Here is a 14,468-nt window from a genome sequence, read left to right as displayed (position 1 = left end):
TTCTGTATCGATAATCAATTTCAGTGATTCATGTAAGGAATTCACCTGGATAAATGAGTGTTGGAATATTGATATTGTCAGACCCAAGCCCCAACTTGATGTTGAAGAAGCAAGGTCAACCTAATGCTATTGCCTTGTCCTGTGTTAGTGATCACAGGTCTACTCACCTCTAGACTGAATGTCAGCAGACCACACTATATAAAATATGGCAACAATATGATCTGCTAAGTGAGAGTATTGTGTGTATTTTCTAGTGTATTATGTTTCCTTAACATCCACATAAAATAGATGAGAGCCCCACCCATAAATTATTTTGTATTAGAGTTACAATATTAAGCAAAGCAACATTGTAAAGACAGTTTTCTAAAACATGATGGGAGAAACAGAATTAGAAATGATGAATCTTTCTCGTACATGTGTCCTGTACGAGTGTGTGATGGGTAGGGTTCGAACCAAGTCTCCCTCGTGCACAGTTTGGATGACTGGTTAGAAGCTTGTGGTCTGGATTTTATTGTGGGTATTAAACATTTAGATTGTTCCTTTTTTTTTTTTTTTAGATCTCTCAATATAACAAGTGTCCACAGCCTATCTACCTTCAAACCAATAAGGAAGCAGAAACGTTTACAGAACCAACCACAGCCTTGCTCAGAGAAGCAGGTGGTCAGGTGAGGCAGGGGACAATAGTGACAGTGAGACTGTCAGTATTTTCTTTTTAAAAATTATTTAACACCGGGTAATACACAACTATATGATTTCAACCTGATTTTGATGCATTTCCGCAGTCTCAGATGACTTTTCAATATTGCAATGAAATCCATAAGTTAAAGCCGATGTTATTACTGGAGAAGGTTTGGTTGTTGCGAGACAATTGCATTGAAACCCCTTTCCGTAGTGGTGACCTCTGTATCAGCATGTAATCATTTGTGCTTGGTTTAAAGATGGAGGTTATTGAATAATATCACCCCACTGTTAATTTCCTACTTCTGTAGGTTTAGCATACTGCCCCTCTAAATAATTAGCAAGGTCTGAAACCAGCCCTGTAAAAATGTATATCAATAATTCATAGTAAAAGAAAATCTTTGCAAATCATTGTTCATACAAAGCAAACTTCAATACACTCTAGGGGAGGGGAAAAAAACTCAAAGTTGTTATAAAAAAATATGATGGCTTTGCGATTAGAGTGCCCCAGCTCTGAATTAAAGAGCAACTTGTGGGCGTATGAACACAGCGTTGTGTTTAGGAGCAAACTCCTATGTTGATATCACTCTGTTGTCATGAGAGTGTGTGGGGTGGAGAAGAGGAAGGGAGGGGTGGAGGGTTAGTTAGTGAGACTCAACAGACACAGCAAAGCAGTGGATATTAGTGAAAGAATAACCCAGGACCCTGTTTAGGACCTATGGAATTTCTGGATGCATAAAATATATACAAATAATATGTATATATTGTTTTCACTATAATCTCTATAAATACAAGTGGAAAATAAAATTAGCACTATAGAGCGTATATACATTCTTTATCTACAGGCGTACTGTATTGTGTGTACTGTGTGAAACTGTGCAAATCACTAACCTTGATCACAGATTGGGATTGACCTGGGTTTAGCGAGGCACAGTATAGTGTTTGAACACGCTGTACCACTAAGAGATGTCAGTGTTGGCTGTTCACACATCAAGGACTAAGATACCTTCACATTATTGAGGTTGGGTGAGCGACGTAGGGGCTTTGACTGTGCTAGGCTTCACCAAAGCACAACACACTGCCACTTCCTGTACTTGTAATATCTCGAAATGAACCTCCAACCACTGTAGTATGAAAGGGTTCAAACATGAGATATACAGTACATTGTAGAACATGTATGCCTATATGTGATCTGCATTTCAGACATCTTTTATATTGTATAAATACAGGTATATGTATTTTGAACAATATTCTAATGTTATTCATTTTGAATTTAGTTTGAACATTTTGGCTCACAGATTTATTTTGTCCCTCAGTGGATATGTGTGTTTATCATTGCTAACAGTGCCAACCCCCACAACAAGCTACTTTATAGAGCTAGCCTACTGCGATAGCTACTTTGATTGGTCTGTGTGTTTGCTGGTGGTAAAAAGCAGTCAGGTTCGCTCACACCCTAAGAGTCTATTGAGGAAGCCTTGAAGCTTCCTGTTTTGATAGCAAGCTTTAATATTTCTGCACGTTCGCGAATGATGCTAACTGTAAACGCAGTGATATCAGAATGTAACACGTCAAATATCAATCATTTGTCAGTTTTTGGTTTTTAAATGTTCCATTTTGTAGGGGTCTATTGGTGGTGTACAGTTTCCATGTGATTGTTTGTGCACAGCTACAGACCATAACCAAGGCCCTATAATGATTTAGCACCATGTTAACTTTACATGTAAACTGGTTCAGGGCATGTAATGCAAATCCGATCTGGGGCCTTGGTTGATTCAGACCTTCTCAATAGAATGGCAGTGTGTGAAACTTCTGCATTAGCGCCCACTAAGACATAATCACATTTCTCTTCTTACTTTCTTACTTTTCTGTACATAAGTAAGATAAGAGAGTTTGATACACAAGAGATATGCAGCTGGAAAGCTTCGATTGGCAGTCGTGGTTCTGCAGAGCCTAGAATAGGATGTTGAACCATAATAAAGGGGGAAAGGAGCACATCATGAATCAATCAGACCCCCTAGTTCCTACTCTGTTCTTGGCACATAGCCTTAACCTTGAGAACCACCATCTCTGAACCAAGCCATTGAGATGAATAGGTAGATAGATAGAGAGGGGGAGAGAGAGAGAGAGGGAGAGAGAGAGAGAGAGGGAGAGAGAGAGAGAGAGTTGGACAGACAGAAACCTGAAAGCCAGAGTCCACTGAGTCAGAGCACTTAGTATGTGCGTTGGTGAGGATTTCTTCTTCGTGGATACAGAAGTCCATTCAATGGCCTTTCGTGTTTTGTTTTCAAAAGCAAAAAAAAACAAAAAACATTCAAATACAACAGCAAAGTTGAAATAAGTCTATTACTTTTCATACAAGAGAATAAATAGGCACAGATACCAAGGCAGAGTTCCCCCTACACTCTGCACATGTTATGAGGAGAGCATATTATGTACAATGCAAGCCTATTGTAAGTGTCTGGCATGATAACAGCTATTAATTCATAACTAACACTGGCAGCCTGATTGGTACAGGGAAAACCTAATTTTGCTTCAGTAAGGCCACTGGACAGTTGTAGGGGTGACACATCTGTGTATGTGTACATCCGTTTTGTTTGAGTGCCAGACACTTCTTGAAATAGGAGCATGTCTGAGTGGAACAACTTAGAAGGAGCTATGATCTGAACAAGCTCACTGGCATGGAAAGGATAGTAAGTTGTATTTGTTGTTGTATTGTTGTATTGTTACAGGTACATCTTTCTTCACCTGACTTGTCTTGATTTTGTCCTCTCGTCGACTCTCATGGCAGATTACTCAAACATAACACCATGCCCTAGTATGTATATTGGATACAATAAACGACTGATTCTATGCTTGGTTTGGATGTTGTTTGGTGTTCTAATACATAACGGAGACAGGCCAGAGGAGAGAGTGATTCCCAGCTCACAGAGGGGAGAGAGAGAGAGAGAGAGAGTGCATCACCAGGTTGTAGTTCAGATAGAGAGAGAGTGTGCACCCGAAAAGTCGAGGCTCAGATAAGAGTGTACAGCCAATCAGCAGGTCCAGAGGTGGCGGAGGTCTGTTAGTAACCGGGGAGGGGGAGGGGCTTAGGGAAGAAGAGCCTTGGTTTGAATGTGCTTCCCAGGTCAGGAAAAAGAGGAAGTTGAATTTTGGAAGGGGGCGGGGGTAAAAGAGGTCACATGATCACATGATCGTACAGCACTGGCAGCGCTTTTTCTTTTCTATACCTGGCGTCGGCAGGGGGAGTTCCTTGGTGGTGGCCGAGCTGTCGTCCTTGCCCTCCGAGGACAGTTCAGTGGCGGCGTCAGAGAGCGGCCGGCCGGACACCAGGTCGGCGGCGTTGCCATCCACCGCCGAGACGTCAGTGACCGTTTTCTCCCGCAGCGACTTCTCGTCGTCCTCGTCGATCAGGACGATCTCGGCCTTGATGGTGCCGTCGAAGCCCAGCAGCCGCTTGCTCTCGTCCTCGTCCTCCACGCTGTGGTATCCCATGAAGATCATAGTGACAGGCTTCTCTGACGTGGCCTCAGGGGCCTCTGTCACCTCGCCTTCGTACTGGTGGCGAGAGCCGGGCTGAGTGGTCACCGGGCCTAAGCCTTGATCACCGCCTCCGCGCATCATCTCCAGCTTGGTCTCCTTGAGTAAGGTCTGGGGCAGGGTGTAAGGGACGGGCGGTGGGGCCGTGCTTGGGGCGGAGCTGGGGTCAGGGGAGGGGGGGTCAGCGGGGGTGACCATCACCTTGGCCGTACCCCCCTCCACCCGGCCGCTGTTGGGCTGGCCCACGCGCTGCATCAGCTCGTCCACCTCTGCAGAGCTCCAGGGGTGCACCCCATTCTCCAGGGTGGTGGAGGCCCCCGAGCGGACCTCGTACACCACTTTGCGCCCGTCATCGTAAACCTTCACCCCCCGCTGTGGGACCTCGTCTGGGCTCACCGCCGAGGCTGATAGGATCCTGGTGTCGCCCGTCTTCTTATCTTTCTCCACGTTGATCTCCATAGCGTACATGGCTTCAGACAGGGTGGGAAACACACACAGAACATAACATATGGTTACTCATCATGCTAAGAATCAAAACGTTCTATTTGGCACCAAATCACCAAATCACACTTTCAATGGAGATTCTCTAAAGAAAATGCTGATTATTTTAGCACTAGGTTTAAACTAGATCCAGGAAACCAGCCCATATAGTGCACATTAGGGATTATTCATACATAGATAGATAGCATTGCTGTACTATACATCAAGCATTCTCTTAAATGTCATTATTCTTACATAACTGAACAATTACCTTCAAAGACTTACTTATTGTTGTGGATAAAAGCGTCTGCTAAATGCAATGAATTCCATTACAAAATGTTTGTGTTTTCTCAACATACCGGTAAACTGTTTAGCAAAGTTTGGCAAAAAAAACACCTACATGTTTCCAGTTTTTATTTACATTTTGCAAAAATCAACAAATCATTCAATAAGTTGAATTGAGTCCATCTTAATGCAAGGATAATAGTTTATGTAATTTTGGAATTAATATATTTTTAATATAACATGATGAAGCTACCACTATTCTTCACATGAGAGATGGTGTGGAAACTGCATTGCATGTGCTGAATTTTCACTAAACGTAATGCTTTGTAGTAAAACGAAATATACATTTCCAGCCACTTTTTTTGCTATATCACTTGAATTAATTGTTGCAAACACAACTATAGATATGAGATAGATTATGCTCCATTAAGGGATTCCTTTTGGCCACTTGGTTGGTTATAGACCAATTTTGTAGAGTGACTGAGATGATGTTGTTCCATCGAGCGTGCTTTTTCCTCTCCACCATTCTTTTGTAGATTTTTGTAAGTCTCCCCAGGCTTCAGGGTCGCATTCCTGTTTCCCGCATTCCTGCAGTTTTGTTCCTCTCCATTTGCTCAGTTTGCAATGACAACCTGATCCACACAGTGTGTGATTGATTCCTATGCAAATCAGAGACCCTATGAAACAAATATATTAATTCCAAAATTACATAAACTATTATCCTTGCATTAAGATGGACTCAATTCAACTTACTGAGTGATTATAAAATAAATAAAATGGAGGTTTTGAAAACTTTTGACCGGTAGTGTGTGTCTTGCACATCTTTATGTCATGTCAGATGCTTTTCATATACTTTGAAGTTTAAAGAGAGAACCCTCAAAGTACTGAACGCTATATCACTCTAAACTATCAGTTTCACATGTGAACAGCAAACCAAACCCATTCCCTGATGTACATTCTGATGTAAACTCTTTGGTCAAGTCAGCTGACCTTTGCCTCACACTGTTTACATGTCACATGGCTGGTGAGTGACAACAACCCAGTTTGTTGTTGATCCTCCACAACCCAGTTGACATTTGTACTGACATGCATTCTCCATGACTCACTCTGATTCTCTCACTCATGTCACATGTGACTGTTTCATGGGTTGTTTTTTTCTTGTTCCCTTTCCTCTGTTTACATCACCATGTATTGTTACAATGTGTTAACCTTTAGGTACACTTTACTGTTAGAGAATCTGGAATCGCATTTGATTTGAATGCAATAGAATGATTCCTCTTTGGTCAGCATGGAGTGCAAAACAATGTGTTGACATTGACTTTATTGTTGATGTTGTCGCATGTCAGAAACAAATAGAAGGTAATTGTAAATCGTTCTATTCAATACTAATAGGGTTAGCTTTGAATTGCAGGACAGTGCAAAACACACTGGAAATACAAGCAGAAACACTGAAGCAGAAATACACTGTATTAACATGACACGTGTCATAATGTCATAGAATGTCATGTCATATGTTTCAAAACAGCTATGCATACATCACCACAACACTTAACAACATTACATACTACATACGCTCAACAACTTCCAATGTAACTTGTCAGTGTGAATTTGTCATAAGCCTGAGCTCTTGAACCACAGCTCTTTGATCGACAGGTGTGTTACAGTGTCTGTCTGCTAGGTGGTTACGCTAAGCCAGAGGATGAGCCAGCTATCTTTGACATTTGCGAGTGTTATTAGTAAAGAGCTGGTGGAGTGTGAAGTGTGTGTGTGAAGTGTGTGTGTGTGTGTGTGTGTGTGCATGTGGTCGCGCAGACACAGTGTTTGTGTATGTGTGTGTCTGGTCATATGGAAACTGTGTGTGTGTGTGTGTGTGTGTGTGTGTGCATGCATGCGTGTGTGTGTGTGTGTGTGTGTGTGTGCGTGTGTGTGTGTGTGCGGTCCTATATGGAGGCTGTTGGTCGCCACGTTGTGCCTCCATCTCATGTCTGTAATCCCCATTACCAGTCCCTGGCTCCGGCCCAAAACAAGCAACAACCCCCCCCCGCCCCCTTCACCACACCCTACCCACCCTCACCCCCTCCCCCCTCCCCCAAACCCCCAGCACCTACCAGGCTTCTTTGGGAGCGGGTCGTCCCCAGGGGCAGTGGCCCGAGTCTGGGTGTATATCTCTGGGTGGTCTGGGATCTGAGAACGGACGTAATTCACCGCATCTGTCGGGGCGGAGAGCAGGAGAGGAAGTCAAAACCGACCCCCAGTGTCCAACGCCCCCCTGGTTTACCCCCTCCCCCTCCTAACTTTAACTCTCTCTCTCTCTCTATCTATCTCTCTCTCCCAGTACCCCTCTCTCTCTCTCCCTCTCTCTCTCTCTCTCTCCCTCTCTCTCTCTCTCCCTCTCTCTCTCTCTCTCTCTCTCTCTCTCTCTCTATCCCTTTCTCTTTCCCCAGCAACCCAGTGCTTAGGCAGGCAAAAGCAGAGGGGAGTGTATTAGGGGGGAACAAAGCGTGCCTGGGATCAGGGGGATTCCCGGTGAATAGGTGGATCAGGGTAAACAGAGTGCCGAGTCATTGCCTTATGTGTCCAGCTCAATAGTCTCGCTGAGGCAGTAGGGAAACGGTCCAAGGGCCTAATGTGTGACACAGAGAGAGGGACCCCTCCGGGTTTACAAAGGCAATGAGGGGTGAGTAGTGAGGGAGAGAGGGGTCACTAATACACAACCAGTAGGAGCTAGCTAGCTATGCCTGCATTCTCCATCATATGTGGGAGGCTGGACAGAAAGTGTGGGAGTGAATGTGTGTGTGTGTGTATGTGTGTGTATGTGTACATACGGTATCAGTATAGATGGTCAACTTAGTTTTGATCCCATTAATTCTAGAGGTGAATTGAAATTCAGGTCTTTTCAACCTCTGGATTGATTGACAAAAATATGTCATAGCTAATTAATAATAAAATGAGGGAATATTTGTTAACTAATGAAGGTGTGAAGTGGGCTTAAGATTTTTCCTACCTCCATCTTGATTTTGAAAACTCTGGAAAGAGGAAAAAGAGTCAGACATCTCAGTGAGCAAGACATTTCTGATTATAATGACAGCAGCCTACATGAACGATGCATTTTGCTTTAATTCAAAAACCTTTTCCATTAACTGCAATGTCATTTGAAACAATTTACTACGCCACAGGTGAGTCAAAGTCAGCACATTTCAGATGACTCTGAAGTGAGGTAAAATCAGACCTAGATCAAAAAGTATTTTGAGTGTTTGCTTGAGCCAGGCGCTCCAGGTGGGGTTTGCATTTTTAATACTATTCCATTGTGCCAAGTAAACTTAATCAAGCACAGCTTAATCTCTGAAATGATTAAAAATACTATTTGAGTCTGGGTCTGGGTGAAACAACAGCAGATCTGGATCTGATCTTCACTCTTACTTTTTGCAGGTCTTCTATGGACCTCTCTGTCTCTCTCAGTCGTTCTCTGAGAACCTGCTCTTTGGCTGAGATCTGTGACTCCTCGCTCTCCAGCAGACCGATCTCCGACTCCAGTCTGGAACCACAAAACAGCAGGAGAGAACATATCATTACAACTGGATACAACTCACAATATCATCTCCGAAAAAAAAGGGTTCTTCAGCTATCTCTGTAGAACAGGGACACATTCTTACATTCTGTACATGGTACCAAAAATGATTCTTCAAAGGGTTATCCCACAGGAACAGCCCAAGAGAGAGCGCCACAGCGTACCCGGGTGCTCTCTGAACTTTCGTAAATTAACTGATTTCAGTTGAAACTAGCAGATTTCCAGAGCGTATTTACGAATGCACCCTAAGAGTGTCATGTTGAACTAGAGTTCCATTTGGTTATTAGTGCAGCTTTAAAATACCAAAAACCCAGGGTTCTGGTCAGTGAACATAACTGTGACCACAGTAGCAACCAGGTACTGTACACATCCAGAGGCGCCCCGTCCATAGAGGCAACCAAGGCAATTGCTTGGGGCCACCAAACAAAAAGGGCCTCCAATTTTTTATTCAAAAAATAAAAACAAAAAAAACAAACAAAATTTTTCCCCAGATGGGAGTGTTACATTAGTTTTCTTAAGATAGGATAATACATAAATCTGTTCAATGGGCATTTGCCAAAGTAGCCTACTGTTAATCAGTATTTATCCTGTATAGAATAGAATAGAATAGACTTTATTGTCGTTGTACAGTTGCCTATACAATGAAATTGTAGTGGCTCTTCCGAAGGTGCAAAAAAACAGAAAACATATTCACAAACATATACACATATAAGATAAACATTTATGAACATGTCTTATGTCTACTGTTCAGTGTCTACTGTATGGTGTATATGAAGATGTTATGACGTTTTATCATGAAAATAATGAACAGCAAGCTAGATCCAAAACTAGGGCCGGTGGAGGAGGGCAATTGTCACATTGGACAGACTACCAAAACAGAAAAATAAAGTATCTTAACGACAGCAAAAGTGATGGATGTCAGAAATACATTACCTGGAGATTCAATAAGGTACTTTTATATGACAGGATATGGGTTAGGGTTATATGACACCTGTAGCGAGATAGATAGATAGAGCCAAAAGTAAAAAGTCGCTGAGAGACGCAACCAGGGTCTGGCTGGTAATTGTATGACGGGCCAAACAATCCGCTGAGATGAAAAGTACGTTATATAAATATCATTTACATGCTCCATGTTGCATGTAATTTGTATGCTACTTGTGGTCCAGTATGTCGCAATGTGTACTAGGTGTGCTACTGTACCTGTGGTCATGTACTGTTTTTACTGTTTCTACTGTTTTTACTGTTTTTATGTAATGTGCTTTGCATGTTTTTATGTGCTTTTATTATGTCAAATGTAATTGTTGTATTGTGGCTGTCTTGGCCAGGGCTCCTTTGTAAAAGAGACGCTAGTCTTTCAGACAGTTTTTTTACTTACACACACACGAGCGCGCGCATATGCGCGAACTTCGTAAAAAACCGTATTATATTTTAGTGTCAGGGAAATAAATACATTTTAAAATGTCCACATCGTCACCCGCCTAAGACCCTTACCAGGGGCCTCCATAATGTTGTTTGCTTAGGGCCCCCAAAAGTCTAGGGGCTCCACTGTACACATCCTTCTCTCCCTCCCTTCTCCTCCCAAAGCATTTATTTAGTATTTCCCTGACAACTGTCCACACGCAGGCTTTAGCTGGTGTGACTTTACTGCCACTCAGAATAATAGTGATGTGTTTTTTTTATAACCAAACCTACAGTCCCAGTCAAAAGTTTGGATACACTTTCCCAGAATGGGGAAATAGTATTTGAGATTGTTTCAAATAGCGTTTGCCTGAGCCAGCCTGGAGTGTTATAGTGCACATTTGCCACTATTCCATTGGTTCCCTTGCACCAGGCAAACTCAATCAAACACAGTTTGAAGCCAGGTGGGGTTTTAGCAGAATGGTGGTGTAAAGCAAGTGCACATGTGTGAGCAGTGTGGTGTGAAAGCCTGGTACACCAGACGGTAAATGTTGGATTCAGCTGCTGCACTCAGTGAAGCAAACATGCAAACGAGACAGAAAGCATCATTCTGGTTGGACAACAGGGTTTGAGTTCATATGATTGTTATATGAATGTGAGTTACTGTACATACTGTACATGTTACGGTAAATACAGTTCATAAATAATATTGTAGGGTTCCAAACTTTGGATCATGTTTGCGGTCCTTTTAATCCACGGGTAATTCCTTGTGGGTTCTGCTTGGCAAAAAGAGTTGTGACCAAAATCACAAGCTGATGTTCAGTCTTTGTGTGCAATCATAAATACACCAATTGATTCTGACATGGGAACAAAAGCTCTCTCATATTTTGACAGTCAAAACAGCCAATGGATCAATATGAGTATTTACTGTACAGAACCTTGCATGCAATGAAAAAGCATCTAGACTTGAGCTAGGATATTCTAGCAGACCACACATGTCTTGCACGCATGTCACACACACCCACCCACACCTATCCGTATACGTACACACACACACACACACACACACACACACACACACACACACACACACACACACACACACACACTCTACATTCCATCTCTCCCAAAGGAACTCAGATCTCGGTTATTCTTAATGCTGGCAACCAATGAGGAAGCAGCGCGCGGAGGAACCCACTCTTGCCTCCTCCCTGGTCAATTTCCTGCCATTGTTTGGAGCTCAGAGGTTCCATGGTCAGCAATAACAAAGGAGAAGGAGCCTTCCCACGATATCAACAATTAGTCTGGGAACACAAGGCACTGTCTGCAGCCTCTGTTGCTGCTACAGATACAACATGGCTCTGACCACAAGTAAATATACTATTGTCTGAAACTACTTGACTTGACTTGAGATTAGCTTATCGGTGTCTCTATTTTTGAGAGACATAAAGCCTTGGATTGTCGTGAGGCATGAACTATCTCCATTCTTCATCTTACTGTTCACTGTATGTGATGATGATGATGGTGGTGGTAGCGTGTGTGTGTGTGTGTGTGTTTGTGTGTGCGTGTGTGTGGTGTGTGTGTGTGGTGTATGTGCGTGTGTGTGTGTGTGTGTGTGCGTGAGTATGTGTGTGGTGTGTGGTGTGTGTGTGTGTGTGTGTGTGTGTATGCGTGTGTGTGGTGTGTCTGTGTGGGGATGCAGAACACAACAGCAGCTGCCTGTTATTAGTTACTGCTGTCTTGCATCATGTGTGTTCCTGTCATTAGGACACAATGGAGCGTAATTGTTTTGTGTGTGTAGAGAGAGAGAGAGAGAGAGAGTGTGTGTGTGTGTGTGTGCATGTGTGTGTATGGTGGTGTGGGGGGTAAATTCCATAGTCCCACATCAGCAGAAGAGGAAGAGGCTGACCCCCACCCAAACCACTCAACACTGGGTGGAGTCTAGCTGAGGGGAAATATACACTAGCGAGCATCCATAACCATAATGACCACTCACACACAATGACAATAGAATAAATATCCTCACAGCTACAGGGATGAAAATTCATTGACCTGACCCTGACACAATATCATCTTACCCTCCCTCTCTTACCCACCCTCCTTCCTACCCTCTCTTCCTTCCTTCCCTTCCGTCTCTCTCTTGCTATGTCCCTCTCTTTCATCCCTTCTCGACCTTCCTCTGTCTCCCCCCGGTCTCTCCCTCCTTCTCTCTCTCGCTCTACTTACCCCCTTCCTACCCTATTTCACTCCCTTCCCTTCTCTTTCTCCCTACATTTCTCTCTCCTCATGGCTCCACTTCACACCCTCTCTTCCTTCTCACCCTTCTTCTCTCTCTCGCTGTGTCTATCCCTTCTTACCCTCTCTCACTCCCTTTCCTTCTCTTTCTCCCTCATTTTATCTCTCTTCCTGCCTACCCCTCCCTACCCTCTCTTCCTCACTTCTCATATCTCTCCCTTACCCTCCCCACCCTCCAACATTCCTACCACCCGCCCCCCCCACACACACTTCTCTATTCATCTCCCTCCTCTTCCCTCCCTCCCTCTCTCTCCATCCCTATGTAAACCCAGGGGATGTGCACTCACTGACATAACCGTTAAGAGGGATCCATCTCATTCAGACGTCATTCATGTCCCTGCAGTTGGCCCAGTATAACTCATAATATTTAATCATGCCCTTATATGGTCGGCCTCATCCGCTCCACCCTGGTTCGCGTACAGATTCAGATTCGAGAGGACATGCGTCCAAAGGACTTTCCTTTCTGCTTCTGAGCTAAACAGTAACTACCTATATGGTCTATCAGACAGTGAATATACACACTTTAAACTTTTACACTTGAAAAATATGTTTGAACACATATACTGTACATATAATGAGCGGTAAATAGGAATGGCAGTTTGAGAACAGGGCATTCCAAATGTCCCCACAACAACTCATAGTAACATAGTTAGACGGGTCAATTCAAGCAGCTATCCCCCTGTCTTATGAATGGTTCTTACGTCAATGGTTCTGATCTAGCCCATCCTACAGTAAACAGCCATTACAACGGCAGAACAATGAGAATAGGCACTGCCTCTGCTGCCCTCAGGTGGTGAAACCTTTTAAAGACACAACAGCCATCAACATCTAGAGGGCCACACGAGAGTCTGACCCAAAACAGAGAAGGTACAATTTCCCAGGCAAGGGCTATGTGATGCGTTGGTGGTGACCATTAATAAAGAGAAACAGTAGAGGCGGAACATAGACAAGAGTTTGTTTATGATTGTTTACTGTTTGTGAATGTAGAGCTTCCCACCATGCTAGTATAGGCCTACTGAAAACACATTTCACCAACATAAGTTTGTGACACATAAGTGTGTGACAGCAGTACATACTACAAAAAAAACCCTACTAAAATACTACTAAGCTGGTAACAATACTGTAAATGCACTTGTTCTATGGTTCTATTCTAGAGTATTCTACCACAGGGGCGCATGGGAGCACCAGGAGTCATGGTTCAAACTGGTTTCAGAGAGAGCAGACCACAAGGTGCTCAAATGAGAGAGTGAGAACCCTGATTTAACAGCCATCCAGTGAGAGACCCCCACACTTACTACATTGTGTATTTACCTCTGGCTTACTATGGCTATAAATAGAACAAGAGCCATTCTGTGGTGGTCCTCTGGGTGTCTGAATGGCCAGACACAGTCACAGCCACTCTATGGCCTCAGTGTGAGACCTGACTGTGGACTGTAGAGAGAGCTGGACTGTGCTAGCGCTGTGGCCAAGGTCGGTGACACTACGCTGTGTATTATCTTTAATTATGGGTAAAGCCTAGGCTACCGTTAGCCCTTTTTACCACACACATACACACGTGCACAAACACACACACACACACACACACACACACACACACACACACACACACACACACACACACACACACACACACTTCTTCTCCTTTATAGTTGTGCGTATGGACTAGTATGAACTCTGTGGAGGAGTACACACTGAATACCTCACTTGTCCTGCATGACTAAGGTGACTTTTCTTCTTTTCTTCGCTGTACACAGAGACCAGGGCAATGGGAGGGCAATGGGAGATTACATTACAAACTTATTCTACCAGAGAAAAGGAAGGAAAACAGCTCCTGTAATTCAGGGTGGAGTTGGCTGTCTCTCTCTCTCTGCCTCTGTCTCTGTCTCTCTCTCTCTCTCTCTCTCTCTCTCTCTCTCTCTCTCTCTCTGAACTGGGGCTACTTTGGTCCATGCCGCTTTTTCCAGTGCAGAACAGCAGGGTGACAGGAGGGGAGGGGGGAAGGTGAAAGAAGGTGGAGAGGGCAAGGCAGCGTGGAGAGGAGTGTGTGTGTGTATGTGTGCGTGTGTGTGTGTGTGTGTGTGTGTGTGTGTGTGTGGCATCCAGGCAGTGACCTCACACAGGCTTCTCCCTGCTCCACTCCCACTCCTGGCTTCCTGTACTCCTGTTCTCCCACTTCCTGTCTGCTTGTGTCATTATCTCCATGCCGTCCTGATTAGCCTCAGAGAGA

General features: G+C 43.8%; 1 protein-coding gene across 1 annotated transcript in view; it reads right to left on the bottom strand.

Annotated features, from left to right (window-relative positions):
* Positions 1-14,468, bottom strand: part of palm2akap2 (PALM2 and AKAP2 fusion) — an 85,855-nt gene that overhangs the window by 40,684 nt on the left and 30,703 nt on the right. The window contains exons 5-8 of the mRNA XM_080529771.1: positions 8,401-8,515; positions 7,985-8,006; positions 7,089-7,190; positions 3,906-4,685 (exon numbers count right to left, since the gene is read on the bottom strand). Of these exons, the coding sequence (XP_080385897.1) occupies positions 3,906-4,685; positions 7,089-7,190; positions 7,985-8,006; positions 8,401-8,515 (1,019 nt within the window). The remainder of the gene's footprint in view (positions 1-3,905; positions 4,686-7,088; positions 7,191-7,984; positions 8,007-8,400; positions 8,516-14,468) is intronic.

This window comes from Nansenia antarctica, assembly GCF_963989245.1.
Source record: "Nansenia antarctica genome assembly, chromosome: 4".
In the NCBI taxonomy this organism is placed as follows: domain Eukaryota; kingdom Metazoa; phylum Chordata; class Actinopteri; order Argentiniformes; family Microstomatidae; genus Nansenia; species Nansenia antarctica.
Note: the sequence above shows the minus strand (reverse complement) of the source record. Positions and strands in the feature narration are given on the sequence as shown.